General features: G+C 40.7%; 1 protein-coding gene across 4 annotated transcripts in view; it reads right to left on the reverse strand.

The window, feature by feature from the left end:
- The window catches only part of kcnn1a (potassium intermediate/small conductance calcium-activated channel, subfamily N, member 1a), a 51,306-nt gene that overhangs the window by 24,344 nt on the left and 10,191 nt on the right, over positions 1–16,771 (reverse strand). For all 4 annotated transcript variants that reach the window (XM_039816620.1, XM_039816619.1, XM_039816618.1 and 1 more), the window contains exons 2-3: positions 3,463–3,936; positions 654–749 (exon numbers count right to left, since the gene is read on the reverse strand). In XM_039816620.1, coding sequence (XP_039672554.1) covers positions 654–749; positions 3,463–3,936 — 570 coding nt within the window. The remainder of the gene's footprint in view (positions 1–653; positions 750–3,462; positions 3,937–16,771) is intronic.

Here is a 16,771-nt window from a genome sequence, read left to right on the forward strand (position 1 = left end):
CTTTTGGCGTAATGCAGTAGCCATAACAAAGTGGCAACCAAGATTTGGATATTGAATTTAATTCAAATGTTATAAGCTCAGATCAAGCAGAACAACAAAAAGAACAACATAAACTGAGATGCAATTAAAAGGCTGTGAAGAAAACCTAAAATAATATCAGAGATATGGTCTACAGATTCTCATTGCATTGTTTTTTTGGATTATAATTATACTTAATGGTAATGTTATTCATTTTAAAAAGTAAAAAAAAAAAGAAAAGAAAAATGCTATGTATAAACAGTGTTATGGCTTTCCAATTGTTCAAGACAAAACCTGAATGTTGTGACTGTCATCACTTCCAATCAAATAAATGTATGTGTACATTCCTTTAGTGTGTACCATATTTTATAAATTTAATAACTGTACAGTATATCATAAATGTATATATTATTGGGAGCATACATTTATTTGTCATAGCAATTACTTTTTAGCACAATTAAAATAGTATTTCAATATTCTTTTGCAAAGCCAAATCAGAATTCCTTGTTATCATCATCATCATCATCATCATCATCATCATCATCATCATCATCATCATCATCATCACAGCGCTGATAGCAAAAGCTGCTGGTATAATGAATAAAATGAAGTATTTGTTTATGTGGTAGACTCACCTGGATTTCCCTGGCATGGTACATTATTATAAGACCAAGCAATATAACAGTGGAAAGGCTGATAAGGCATTTCAGTGCAAATGAGTATGAAGATTCCTATGGTGAGAGAAAAAGACAGGAAAGACATATCAGAAATAGCCATGTTAATTGAACACAATTAACACATACACAATCACATCATAGGGCAATAACAAGATGACGTGTTCCTTGTGTTCATTGTATATTTATAATAGATTGCAATATTAACTTATCACTATAAAACCAATGATTTCTGAGTTGTGCGTCACTGCTTAGCAACAAGGTGAAATGAGGTAGTGGAGCAAAATAGATTCAAGTGAAAGCTGAGTGTATTTACTGTTACTCAGAATTTCAAATCTGGAAGGGTTTAGTTACATTGAAAACAAATGCTTCTAATGTTGGCTTAGATGAGTAGCATTAAATATCCAATATATAAACACATGCATACACATAAGTATACAGCCACACACACACACACACACACACACACACACACACACACACACACACACACGCAAGCAAGCAAGCATGCGCACACATGCAAGCACGCACACACAGTACTTATTAGCGTAAGCGTCTAACTGAGAGCAGATAATGGCGTTTCACACACAAACAGCGCAGTCAGGATGTTGCTAAACAATGCAGCTGCAGGTGCAGCCTGATATTAACTATGGATGCTGTTCCCCACCATCTAAACTACCAATTAATCAAAGCCCAGCACTTACAGGGGGACTTTCCATTTAATGGTAGGTGCAGAAAAGGCAAGGATAGCATTAGCAGGGGGGCCACCACAGTGAGTGTTGCTGGTGATAAATAGGCCAGCTGGATGATAGCGCTGCAGTGTGTGTGTGCTGTGTGTGTGTCTGTGTGTGTGTCTGTGTGTGTGTGTGTGTGTGTGTGTGTGTGTACATTGGGGCAATAGATCTAGGAAATGAGAACCTGTACTACTCAAGTCACCCCCTTTATGTTGGTAAAATGCCATTTGATAAATCAATTTAACATCCATGGTGTAAAAATGCCACTCGGCGTCAGTCTAATGATCGTTGGGTTGATATTACAACAACGGGAAGAACGACAGAAGTGGAAAAATATCGTTCATAATCGTGCGATGACAGTGAGAGATGCCCAATATTAGTCTGTCCTTTGGTGGTCCATATTACAAAATGTATTTTTAGCTATCAACTAGATTGCTTTGCCCCTTGGGTCGACGAGAAGTTCTCAAGATATTTTAATGTCTGAAATTGTTTTGAAAAGTCCCTGGTGAAATAACATTGAGTAAACCAATTAATCCACCTGCCAGAGGTTCAAGGATTTTTCAGTCCCAGTGCTCGCTGCCTCTTAACGTGTTTCCCTCCTTCAGGGCTCAGAAAACCTTGGCTGAGCCTCAAGTGTCTGCTGTGTAATGTGACATGAGATGGAAAATGGACCATCCGCAGCACATGCTACCTGTCGGATGTGGGTGGGGGTGCTGCTGTGCCACTCAGAGATGGAAGTTACTTCCATTTCAGCTGAGGTCAGCTTGATGAATAGGCTGAATTCCACTCAGTAACAGTTACAGTCAACCTATTGACTTTTTAAAACCCCATCAATCATCCTATAGATTATCACGGCGACTTACTATATATCACACACACACAAAAACACATTTAAAAACTCAAATAGAGCTGACAACAAAAATCGATCACTCATATCAGTGGTTTCGTATGTTTCAGCCTATTAACTACAAATGTACTCAATGCTGATGATTTTTCAAAGTATACCAAAAGTTTTTCTATGCAAAACATTTAAGATTTGAAAATTTCTGACAATACAGATCATGAATTAATCTCAAATTTTGGATTACAAATAATCCTTGGAAGAGGAGAAGATACAAAGTTGGCAACTAGCTGGTGAAAAGTCAAAGTTAGCAACTATAGCTTTTGAATATAGGCGAGAGTAACACAACCCACAAAAATGTCTAACATGTTGGTAAAAACCAAAACCGAGCTACAAGAGTAAATATTGGACTTCCATTAGTTAGGTAGCCAGACGCATGACTTGAAATTAATGCTTGTTGTTCTGTGGCCTAAAATATACTGCAATGTCAGCTCCCAAGTAAACATCCTTGTTAATATTCTTGAAAAGCTGCTCTCAGTGCAATAAGTGCATGCTATTCTTCCCAAAAATACCCTGACACAGCAAAAGTGATTGGCTGATCTAGAGTTCCACATGTTCCTAATGTGTGCTGTGTCATCTCCACTCTGATCTGCTAAAAGTAAATGATGCCGTTGGGCATTTGGAACATCATTTCTATCTTTCACTCCTATTGACCTTATTCTTCATCTGTACTCGTCTTCATCTTTCTCGCTCTGCCTAAATCTGTATCTCTCTTCATCCCCTTTCCTCCGCTATCCCCCTCTCCACCTACCTCTCCTGCTGTGAGCTAGTGATTTTTGGATGCTGGCTTCACAGAGAATGACAGACAGCCACAATGGCACCAGTAGTGGAACCAATCCTTTGGCTAAACACCAATCTGATGCAAATAATGAAAAAGTGCATATTTAAAAAAGATCTGAATTGAGATGGTATCCAATCGATAGACGGTTAGTCATAGTGTAGATCACGTGACGCTCATTTTGATTTATGCAATATTCCCATCACCTTTGTTAGATGATGTATGTCAGTGGCTGTGCTAATAATCACTCTTCATAAATATGACAGCTGCCAACCCCACACAAAATCAAAAATTAACAATAGCAGTGACAACACACAAAGCTCCCACTCATGCATCACACACACATGCACAGCCTACCTTAGTGTAAACCCCCCATGACAGTTCCGTCTCTGTCACCATGACAACAATCCCAAACATCCCGAAGATGAGTGCGTAGTCGCTGAGCCGCTTCCGCTTCTCAAACAGCGCCCGCCGGTGGCCGAGCCTGTAGCCGATGTCCCTGTTCTTCTTCTGCGGCGCCCTGCCTCCGCTATGCCCGCTGCCCTCCCTGACCAAGCTCTCATTGGACGCCTTGCTGGGGTCTTCGCCGCCGTTGCCCTTCGACACCACCACCTCCAGGCCAGAGCTGTGCAGCGTCTGCAGGGGCTGCGTCTCTGAGTCGAGCTCTGCGAGGTTGCGGCGCGACGAGGACGCCAGGCTGCCCACTAGTGGTCTCACCACTCCGCCATTGTACTTGCAGGTGTTCATGGCTATCTGAGGGAGTCGGCCACTGCTCTCGGAGAGGGAGGGCTTGGATCCAGCATGGCTCAGCTTCTTCTGCTCAGTAGTGGCCTGTGAACAGGAAGAACAGCGCTAAATACACACAGGCACAGTTCACTCCAAGGTATAGGTCTAACTTTGATTATCTCTTTTAAAAAGGTAACTGGGCTGAGCTCTCCTCTTGTGTTTTGACTAGAATTATTTCACAGGAAGGAGCTCATGCCTTTGAGAGGGGGAAGATGCTTCAGTAACTAATGATTAACTGGGATGTATGTCATGTTTTTTTTTGTGGGGGGATTGATTTGCAAATGAATGAATAAAAAGGTCAAAAAAAAAAAAAAATGAGAGTGATAAACACAATACTATCACAACAAAAAAGGTGTAAAACCTGACAGGAGGTTGATACAGGTTCAGACTTTAAATAGAGCACTGATGTGGGAGTTACATCGCTGTGGCTCTGGAGAGGGCACAGAGAGGGAAGGATCTTGCAAAACAATTTTTGGTTATAAAAGCAGACGGATTTAGTGCTCAGCAGGACATGTGACTAAACGTACAGTATGAAGCAAAATATCAACCGGTCTTGTTCGAAAGTCCCAAATAGTCTTCTTTCTTGGGAAACATAAACTGAGAGCAGCTAACAGAGATGTGGTTGTTCATTTGAAGTTCAAGCCCGTGTTAGGAAGCGTTGAAAAAAACAACAACAAGATAATCACCCATTTCAACAGTGGAAACCTTCCTTCCTTTAACAGTATGTTTCCGGCTTTTTCCTTCAAGAAAAATGGCATCAAAATTGGATTGGTCAAAACAAATAAATAATGAATGGACTCTGATGTATAAATAAAACCATATAACCAATAGCGGACCCTACAAAGTGCAGAAAATTGAATCTTTGCACTGCACAAATTTAGATATGAATGATTAATGCTCGGCATGACCCTGTTTCCTATTAGAGAAACAGTCTGCGGCAGAGATTAGAAGCAGGCTGCCCAAAAGAGAACGAAAAAAGAAGAAATGGGGACCTTCTCAAATCAGGCGTGTCATAGAAACCAAATGTGAGATTCCCACTATTTTAAGAGGGGAAGCAAGAGAACCCATTTCCTTCGAAACTGTACAAAGGAGTCTGCTGAGGTTAGGGGAAACTTAGGGGCAAGTTGCAAAGCACACATACATACTGTATATTCACACGTTCAACCACTAAATAGTATATTGTGTATATCATTTCTAATTTCACAGAGATAGGAGAGCATATATTAAACTTTTCTCAAACTTATTTTACTTCTTTACCTGCACAAAATGTTCCTATTTTTCTTTTCTGACCCTAGCCGTAGAGACTTCTTGCATTGAGTCGTCTATCATGTCTGCTCTTCTTGGCAGATAGGAGTGAGTTTCTGTCCCGGTTTACGAAGACAGAAAATGTTCAATCCATGCAGAGGCTGTGAAGCAGTCACCCCAGAAGCATCTATCTGCCTGTCTATCTTCTGCCCTTCAGAGACTCGGGCAGATTATCATAATGGGTTATGAAAACTTCACATGGAACAGTGCTTTTCCTGAAACAAGTCGGGGGTGTGTGATAGCACTGCTGGCCCTTTGTATTAGCCTTGACAAAGCACGCCTAATGCCTTTAAATGTGCTGGTGGGAATAAAGAAGGGCGGCCCTAATGGAAATTTACTAACTCCAGTCCTGTGATGCTATCGTCTTGCGCATATTGTGGCTCCATGAGAACAGGACTAAAGGTTAAGGATTAGTGCAGCCCATAGTGTTTCTAATCCCCTTTTCTCTATTAAATTGCTTTTTAATCTGTGCCATTAGGACCCCTCTACGCTTTTGAAGTGAGTGAAATTTAGGTTTGAATGACAGGAAATACTGTGCAAATAGATGCTGATATGGCAATAGTTGTCAAGCTGCGGCTCTTTATTTGGGGATAAAAATAGAACAGGGAGTGCTGAATTTTGCAATTTTTATTTCAGTTTAACAAATTGAATTAACTCAATAAAAGGGTCCTTAAAAAGGTGCAGAGTGGATTAAATGTTTAGTTACAGATTCTTTTTTTTTCAATCTGCAAAAGGTTAATTTTCGCAATTTATTGGAAACAAAGTATTGGCAACATGTATTAGAATCCCTACATATTTCATAATTTTACTGAAACAAAATGACAAAAGTTTTGATGCTGCTTGGAGTTTCTCAGCATCAGCAGCTACAACTCGATATCAATATAAAAAAATATCACTGAAGACTATGACAGAAGACCAGCAGCAGTGCCAAATCATCTTAATGCATGGACTGGCTGAGCAGCATAAGAAATATTGCTCGACTGAACTCAAGTGGTGTACGTAATCAAACTGTATAGGTCATTTTTGTAGGCTATTCTAATACGTTTTGTTAAATATTTATTAGTCTTTACCAGTGCGTAAATATCCTTTTTCCCTGCGTCAAGCTCTAGATCAGATCTGCCTGCCAGTCTGCTAAATGTGTCGAATCTCCAGCAAACTTGTATTGAGCAACTATACAAAATATCATTCTTCTTTTATTTTTGAGTGTCACAACATGATGTCATTCATCGTCAAAAGAGAATTTCCTAGCTTTTGTGTAGGACGTAAATAACTCTGAAGCTCCTTCTCTGAGCTCAGAGTATTTTTAGACCCAGTCAAACTTTCAGAGTGGTTCTGAGATGCTTGATATGTAAATTTGGGTCCTTGGCTATAATATATCGGAGAAAAACAAAAGGTTGTGCATGTTTGTAGAAAACATTGCTCAAATTGTTTTGTGACGTTAGAGGATATATGAGTGCATTTTTACGGTTTCTCTACTGAAACACAGTATTGGAGTGTAATGGTTCAGTATGTTGCTCAAGGCTCAAACCACCAGCCCTGTGATCAATAGCCTAGTCTGTTCTACCACCACAGTTTATGAGACACCAGTGAGTCAAGGAACATCACTGTTCATATTTGTTCAAGGTGTTGGTTCATAGAGCAGAGTGAACTCTGAGTAAGTATGACTGTACAATAAATGATTGACAGTCTACTGTAAAAGCCATGAATCCTCCCTGCTCCGTACTGGACAAACATACCACCTGGCACGGGTTTGACCTGTCTGTTTACAGCTCTTCAAGAGGAAAAAAAAAACAGAGAAAAAAAAATTAAGCATAACAAAAGAAATGTGGAATGAATTGTTTAACATGTATGGGGTCTCACTGATTGTTGCCTTGGAATTTCAAACTGAACACACATGAATAATGTGCTTGATAAATTTAAAAATTTAAATTTAAAAATGTATTTAAATACGTATGAAGCTAATATGTAAAAGTAATCTGGCTTTGCAAAGCTATGGGTTCCTCCATTCATTTAGTTAGAGTGGACCAATGGCAATGCATTTAAAAACAGAGACCTTTTCTCAAAGATAATTATTCTGCCCTTACAACATCTCTATATATTGTAAACAGTAACGCTATACACTGAGACGCAAAACGCACCCTAATATGGTTTCCAATTACATGTCGATCGATCAGAGTAAAAAGGCCATGTAGTGACAGCCAAGAGCCTAAGATGTAAAAGGAGAACGTCCCAGGAAGTGTTGTTCCAATAACGTAAATGAACAGGATTGATGAGCAGGGCTGCTGTTACATCCTCAGCTTTAGTTACCAGTTTCTGGTGATCATCAGTCACTGATCCAGGTCAGGACTGACCCAAATATGGGCAACTGTCCCATCAGTCAGTCTGTATGAACACTGACTGTCTGCATTTTTAAACATCGGGGAAAGATTTTGAGCTTAAAAGAGGGACAAATATAAATTTTATATATATATATATATATTGAGGAAGTTAGACAAAACACCAAGATATATGCCTGACTTTTTCCTCTGTTTAACTAAAGAGTCCTTCACAGACTTTGCAGCAGGAGTCCTAGCATCACACTCCAAAACCTCAAAGCAGCCTCAATCAATTCCATACTCTCGCCCACTTAGCCAGATTTCCTAAACAGTGCAGTGAAAGGGCACGGCGGGCCAGCATTGCCCTTGTCGTCCCATGATGCCTCAGCAGAGGAGACGCAGGGAGGCTGCTTGTCCAGCCGACCGACGGCTCAATTTCATTTTGAATGGCACGCAGCATCCCGGCTCTATGAAATGGAGCCTCATAATCAAATTGAAAAGCCTCAGTGCAGAACAGTTTAAATGAAGGCAACTCTCTGCCTCGCTCCTCTCCCTCTCTGTGTGTCTCTCTCTCTCTCCAGCCGGCTCAAATCTAATAGAAAATCCTCATTCTTTAGTGTTGTGTGGGGCTTCTGTGCTGCAGTGTTAAAGCCTTATCTACCCTAAAAATGGAACTGTGCATTCTAAAATCAAGTGTGTTCAATTCTGCGTGTTTGTTTGGGAATTTGAGAATGTGGGTGCCGGTCTGGTTAATTATATGTCTTGTAGGTGGGTGGGTGGATGTGTGCATATGTGTGCTAGTTGAACAAGCTGAGCCTAAGCCAGGCACCGGATTAGGTCGGATATTGACGCGGACAGCGTGCATCGACGAAACAAGCGCGAGGAGGAATTGTTTCAGAAGATCCACGTGTACGTGAGTGTGTAAAATTTGCGAACGGATGCTGACAAGGCTGACGTGAAAAGAGGAACACGAACGAGAACAAGGAAGAGGGAAGAGCGGCACAAAAAGGCAGAAATTGAGGAAACAGGAAAAACTGAGAGGGTGAAGGAGAAAGAGATAAATGAAATCGAGGGAAGACAGCTCCCTGTGGGTGTCTTTGCCAGCCCCTGGAGTGATTGAGAGCTGCAGGCTACACTCTCCAGTTTGTCCCTGCACACTAGACGCTGGCACATTTCTCTGACAGGCCAGCAGGCATCAGGGCTCCTCCGTCCATCCCGGACCAGCATGTGGATCATTACTCAGCGCCGGTGAAGACGGGAGGACAACCAGCGGCTGCAGCCCCACATTCATAAAAGGAAAATCCTCCATCGAGGCTCTCTGTGTGTGCTGCAGTGATGGAAATAAACAATATATATTTAATGCAATCTTGTTAGAGTATCTAATGCTCAAAAATTAATAGCACAGGCGTACATATCATGTTTCACTATGAATTAAACTGTGTCATCTTTATCAGTGTCCAAGTAGAAATGCTATTTCGTTGCAGTAGTAGAAAGGGTGAGCCTCTGTCTGCCGAGTCTTATCGCCCTATACTTCACGTCCTTATATCTCTGTAGGGATGTCTGCGGTTAAATAATGGCTGCTTTTGCCCTTCTGCGGGATAAGTCAAAGCTGTTGTAAGTGTTTCACGAAGACACCACAGTCCCAGAGACCGAAGAGGCAGCTGACGTTCAAAGAGTTTTTCACAGAATGTTCTCGCGCCAACTTCACATCTGGAACGATCGGCAAGAGTGCGACAGTTTGATCTGCACTGAAGTGAGCAGCTCACGTGTGTGTGTGTGTGTGTGTGTGTGTGTGTGTGTGTGTGTGTGTGTGTGTGTGTGTGTGTGTGTGTGTGGGACAAGACTGGAAAAGCTGGACTGAAGCACATGAAAAGCCAAGTGAGTTTTTCACCTCATACATTTATTCAAACATTTCCAGTTCCCACATCTACTCATGTCTAATTGTGCATATTGTACATGTTCAGTGTGTAACATTCGATAATGCTACAACAGACCAAAGCGATCACACGACTTGATTAAGGAAGGCACACTTCTCATACAGTTGGCACGTCACTGGGATAGGAGAGAAAAAAAAAAACGCTCTGGGTGGTTTGCATTTCTTTAAACCAATCACAATCGTCTATGCTCCGGACGCAGCGATGGTGGCTCTGCAGAATAGTCTCGGGAAGGAACTTGTTTTGGTGGAACATTTGCACCCCGCTAAAGAAAACGCCACATACAATATTAAATGACATTAACTGTTCAAACAATACAGTAAGGTGAGCTATTTAAATTAACTGGATACATGGTTAAACCTCATTTGGTCTCACCAGTGTATCACCGCGTGTACTTCGTCCACAGCAATCCCACCAACCGATCCCAAAACGTATATAATATACATATTCTCTGTAAATCTGTACAATCATTCCCCCGAAAGAACCAAGCAGGCCTGCGCAGGACAAACCCGACGATTAGTGGCAAGCGGTCCGGGTCTGCAGTGTAGCGTCCATTATTATCATCAAGGGCCTTAATGGAATCCCCAGAGGAAAGACCCAGCACAGCAACTCAGCCAGAGAATAAAAGGCAACAATAAAATCTACACACAATACAATTTAAAAAAAAAACACCAAGTTCAGCACTGCAGTCCCCTGAGGGAGGCTATAACCTTTACTGAGGCAAATAAGAAAAAAAAGAAAAAAAAAGAAGGCACAATCGCATTAAGTCACAAAAAACAAGATGAGATTATATTACCGTTAGTTCAGTGGTGGCATCCTTTAAATATCATATTCACTCCAACTATGAGTCATCGGATCTGGCCCTAATTCTTTTTTTGTGTATTTCACTACTATGTGCACATTTGATTAAACATCTACAGAGGATTCTAAAAACATCTTTCAAAACAAGTAATGCATGATAAATTCTGGGTTTTAGCTACATACAACAGCTACTATAGATAGGTTATTTAGTATCTAAGTATGGGGGGCGGAATCATGTATAATTCTGTGTTAAAATCACTGTGTGCAGATTTTACTGTGCACACAACAGGCAGTTATCAATGATGGTAGCTTGATAACGGAGATCATTTTTGGCCTCTAGCAGAGCTAGGCCTCCCTCACTATCCCTCTTTCTTCTTACTCGCATGCTCTCCTCTCAGAGATTAACAACAAAAAAGGAGGCAAAAACCAGACAAAACCTCCATGGAGAAAAGGGACGTGCCTGTGGGAATGTGTTATTGTTAGGACTAATAACTCGCTGTGTTCAACAGAGACACAATGCTATTATAATTAGGACCCAACAAGATTACTCCATGTGAACCTGTGTGAGTTTGTGTCTCATAAACTAGGTCCTGGGGAGATTGGGGTTAGAACTGATTGGGGGGTGGGGGGGGGGTTACCGCCCCTGTGGGACACCCACTGCCTCATTAGGAACAATTTTTTAATTTCCAGCAAATTAAAGAAGGCAGGTTGTCAGAAAGTTGATTTGAAGATCGGGGCGATAATGGATGAACTGATAGTGGTAACCAACATTACAAAAATACACATGACAGGTTCCTGTACAGATGGAATTGAACCATTTGACAAGTACTAGACTAAACGGTAGGAGGATGCCCTGTTTATGACTCATAGCAGTGGTTTTCAAACTGTGGGGGCGAGTTAAGGGGGCTTTGAGGGCTCCTCCTTCTCGGACTTATAACTCGGCCAAATGTGAAGATACAGACATAATACAAAGAGTTTAAGATTCAGTGTGACTTACCATTCTCAAAGATCTCTTTATTTCCAATGTCCATTGGGAGTACACGTTTATAATTCCACTTAGAAAAGTGGAGCCTTTTACCCTGAAAACTTAAGAATCATCACGTTTTTTAGGTTTTGTCTTTAGTATCAACGTAATCCAGTGATACATTGCAAACATGAATTGCTAATATCTTATTCTGAAACTTTAAATCGTGCCAATTTGCCAAAATGTAAACAATTATAAGATAAAAAAACAAACAAAAAAAAAACAGCAACATTACACCTCCTGTTTACAACCCCCATGGGGGATCAGGGTCTCCGAACATTATTGTTGGATTGTTGTTGCGCTATCTAACGAGACAACAGACTTCTTAAAATGTGATTATTAAATGAGAAAAGAGAAGGCATCCACAGCCCTTACTACTGCAGAATTTTCCGGAAACTAGTAAATGTCACTTAAGCAAAGATGGTTTCCCAGAGAAAGACTTATCACTTGGAAAAAAGCCAGTAGGACCACTCAAAGCCCAGTATGTTTGTTTGCACCGACAAGTGGTAAAAAACCGCTCATAAATGACACGACAGCCGAAGAGTCCGAGTAGAACGTTTGCCGTAAGAAAGCATCTTAGACATAACTCAGGTGTGGGAGCGTGAGCAGAGTGTAGATGTTAAGAAAAAAAGGCAGTAATAAGGAAAAAATACCACTCAATTAAAATGGACTTTTGGAATGGACCAGTTTTTCCTAATAGAGGTCGTTATATGAAATATTTGTATTCTGATCAGGTTGCTATCATAACTATTATAACTTTAATAATAGCATACTAATAAAAATAAAAGCATTTGAAGTTTTAGTTAATTTCGTTAATTTCTACAACTGTGAAAAGTTACTTTCAGATTCCTGAAATCTTTGCTCTGCTCCCGTTATTTAGCTCCATTTGGTTTATTGTATTACATAATGTATTTCTATGATGTAACAAAAAATGAGAAAATGACAATTTTGAATATCTGAAGAACAAAAGGCTGGTTGTGAGGACTTTCTTTTGGTACACAGGACTTACTTGAAATATTAAACTGCACTTTACATGCCATTGGAATAATAATAAAAAAAACAGAGCCTATTCCAGGTTAGATGGGTGAAGGCACAATATAATGTCTCACATCACATATTCTCAGTGTTGATGTTGATGTGTAAAGGCCTCCTTAAAACCTGCTTCTTGAGGTTTGACATTGTACATGGGTCCAGAAGAGCATTTCAGCTCTCTTAAGTATCTTCTTTATTTTATCTAATCAACAGTATTGCCCAATATTGCTCCCATTATGGCTGATTGCTTGATTGATGCCAGATTTGTGCCGATAACACCCCCATGAAGAGGCAGACCCAGTCTTTGACATGCGCATTTCAGCTTCCTCTTGGATTTTACATATCTGTCTCACAGAGATTTTGATAGCAGGCATTTTCATCTCTCCCAAGCGATTCCGCGTCAGGAGTTTTTGTATTCCTTTAAAAGACAAATTACATAAATGTGGGTAATGGCAGATCTCCTCGCACAACCTATCTTCAAAACAAGTGTGGGCATGTGGATGCAGAGTAGTGTATGGATAAGAAATTACATATAACTGTGTGCGAGTATGATAACATATTAGAGAGAGAATCACTGCGGTGATTTGGGATGACGATGATGGTGTATGTAAAAGAAACAGTAGTATATGAGAAAGAGTGTAATGAGATGTGCTTGAGGACAGAAACCGATGAATGATGAATGTGTGAGACAAATAGTAGTATGAGAGGGTGTGACTGTAGCCACATTAATGTCCCGTTGATACGCTACACTGTCATTCACATGTACAGTTAGTACATGAGTGTAAGTATAGTTGTGCGTTACCGAAATTATTGTATATGCAGTCAGTGACTGCACATGTAAGAGGGCATAGTAGTGTGAAGGAGAGTATAGTGTAACATTATGATGTTTTGTGAGAACAAGTATGAATCATGACCTAAATGGCCTCGCATACAAATACTTCTTACCACTTATCAAAATGACCAATAATACACATGGTCAGGGGCAGAACACACAGAGACAGAGACACACACACACACACACACACACACACACACACACACACACAGACAGACAGACAGACACACACACACACACACACACACCTCAGTCTATGTGGGCCCAGAGGACTAAACCATCTTCATTAGGTGACTGTTCCCCTGGCGGCTATTTGACATCCCACCAGGACCACGGTGACCATATATTCCTCACAGAGATTATCACCCTTAAGTGCCCCATAAACCACTCTACCATTCCACAATGTTGACCTCTCATCAAACTACATTCACTCTTGTGAGATCCAGCAACAGTATCCATGTATAAATGCCACTGCCTGACAAATTCTATTTTCATTGCGAGGTGATTGTAAGTCATTTAAAAACGAGCCCTCGGTAAATTCGGGCCGAGGCAGTTTCTGTCGCTCCCCGAGGCAAAAACATCAATAGAGGAGAGCGAAGCCAGGACAACCTATAGCACAGGACCGATCGATAGCGCAACAAACTCAGTAAAGATTGACTGGAGAGTTGCCTGGAAACGTCCTGCTTGAGATTTATGACGTGGGGAGGACGCGAGCCAACCGGAGACGCTAGAGGACACGAGAGGGAGAGGAAGAGAGAGTGATGGGGAATCAGAGGAATTCTCGTTGTTTTAGCATTTCAGGGTCAAACCGAATCCTCACCAATATCTCACAGAGAATATAGACATTTTAAATACCATTGAATAACTAAATAAATAGGGGGTTTCCCTGCAACTGTGCGCACTTTCCCGTGAGAATAAACACCATTAAAAAGAAAGTTCAATCTCAAACTGTGTTAATCTGAAAACCATTCCATTGTATTCCCCATATTCTAGTTATCTTCCATTTTCATTTCCACGAGGAGACAAAACAGGGAAGAAAAAAAAAAAGATATCTACTGAAGCAGACAGTATATGTGTGACATTCCAATGGGAAAATTACTAATACAGTGACGAGATGAAATGACAAGATATCGGGTTTCATTGCTTCTCCACACTTGCAGAGAGCCCTTACCATATGTCACCCAGCTCTAGCATGCTCTGACTGCTGCAGCCGCCGTAGACTCCAGCTAATTAAATATCCTTATCTGGCTCTGAACCCCCCCTTTTTTCTGAGACAAAGGCCAGTTGGAAAAGCAGCACATTGTATTCAACCACATATGCAAATGTAACACACACACAGATATATTTAGTGTACTTTACTGCACCACATGTAATCTTGTTTTCAGGTAGGTGAACCATAACCAGACCCCACACTGTACTGTACTGTACTACAGTCAAAAGTAGCTGTCTTTAATGCTTCTCTATTATGTCTCGCATGACAAAAGTTCTGGAAAAATGTGCTAACGCCCTCCAGCTGTGATTTTTTTTTTTTTTTTTTTTTGGGGTTATGGAATTAAGTGCAGCAGTTTCCTGATGCCCCCTGGGCCCTTTAGTGTAAATTGATTCTATTTTTAAAAAAAAAAGAAGAAGAAAGAAAAAAAAGGCTTTTTTTCTCCGTCTGACAGAGAAGAAGAGGTGGCTGGGGAGCGGAAAAGGAAAATGGACTCTCAAAGAAAGAGAAGGGAAGAGATGGAAGGCAGAGCTTTGTTCGTGAAAGGGTTAAAGAGAAAATGGCAGTAACAGAAGGGGGAAACACGCAGACCACTGGCCCATTAAGGGGTTAACAGTTGGAGGGAGGCCGACAATGGAGGCTGGAGCGGCTGTATAGGAACTACGGGGAGCCGAACACCATAGAAACTGCTAACATAAACCGGAGATAAAACAGGGAGAGTGAGGGAGCGAGGTGCAACATTTCTCTCATGTCAGCATGTCAGCATGGTGTGACCACTCAAACCAAGATAAACAAAAATAGCATTCATATATTGTTCTAAAAATCATTGCTTTTATTATGGACGGCAAACACATGTTCACACCCATTAACGCACACGGTGTGATACTTCCACCCTCTTTGTAAACATGACTGCGGATGCATAATTAAGCACGGAGCACCGATGCTGTGACTCAAACAGGAGAAAGGCTACAGTGCCGCGATACGGTGGAGGAGGTCTGAAAACGAGGCTCTTCCACATGACTAGAAGCTGCAACGGAGTTTATGTGACCTTTACCATCCTGAAGGCAATACTGTGGCATCCACAGGTTAATTATATACTGAAGCTATCCTCCCACTCATCTATCCTCACTCGCTTTCCCTTACACACAAACACAGGTACAAACCAACATGCAAATGTGCACAAACACACAAAACACGTGCAGCAGAACACACACACACACACACACATATAATGATGCCCCATGGAACAGACGTTTTGCTGCAGCTTACATTGCCTGTAGTCAACCTCAGAAGATCACTGCGAACTACGTTTACACGCACATAATATTTCGGTTTTTGCCCTTAATCTGAAAAAGACAATATATTTGCCTAAGCTGTTTACATGGCTTATGAAAATAATTATTCCACTAATTTTGCGGTTTACATGCAGCCGTGCGAAATAGGATTTTTTTTTTCAAAGTTTTCCACCGGTGGTGGACTTCCCTCCCTATTCCATTTCCACCTTCTTGAAAACATCGGCGTACCAATGTTTGAGCATATTCAAAAACCTGTTGATATCCAAGTCTTTCATTATGTTTAAAAAAAATAAAAAATAGGTGTGTTTCTCCTTCTTTTCTTTTGGACATGCATCTCTACCCAAACAGAATATGCTGTTTACATGGCCTGTATCAAATTTGGAATATTGTCACATTCGGAAGTATAGCGGAATATTAGTGTGCATTAGGGGTGCAAATCACAAGTTTCATTACGATACGATATTACATTATTATTTGACGATACAATATTTACTGATATCACAATGTCCGCCACGATACGATACCATATGCCCATTTAACACAGTTCCATTGATATATATTTACAAAAAGCAACTAAAATATGATTTGACAATTTCATTACTTAGCTCTTCCAGACATTAAAAACAAACTACTCCTTTTAATGGAAAAAAATACTTATAAAAAGGGGAATTTCAAAATAAGGGCGCATCTTAAAGACGACGATATGTATCGATATTTTCACTTTGTATCCATAGTATTGGATCGTTGAGGACAGGTATATCGGATCCAGATCGATGTATCGTTACACCCCTAGTGTGCATGCAAACACACTCTGTTGCTGTATTTTCATGATGACAGTTTTATATTCACCAGCTAGGTGATTTGAGGTAATGAAGGAGGTAGGGGAAGGGGATGACAAAGCTGAAGGAAAGCAGCTTCATTTAGCTCGTCTCCTGTTTCTGTTTGTAAAGCTTGTGTGCTGGAGAAGAGCCACTAGAGCTGGCGACGGCAAAGCACACGCGCACAGTAATCTGTATACAGGCTATAACACACTTAAAGTACACGCACAGTAATCTGTATACAGGCTATAACACACTTAAAGTACACGCACAGTAATCTGTATACAGGCTATAACACACTTAAAGTACAC

This window comes from Perca fluviatilis, chromosome 11 (genome assembly GCF_010015445.1).
Source record: "Perca fluviatilis chromosome 11, GENO_Pfluv_1.0, whole genome shotgun sequence".
In the NCBI taxonomy this organism is placed as follows: Eukaryota; Metazoa; Chordata; class Actinopteri; order Perciformes; family Percidae; genus Perca; species Perca fluviatilis.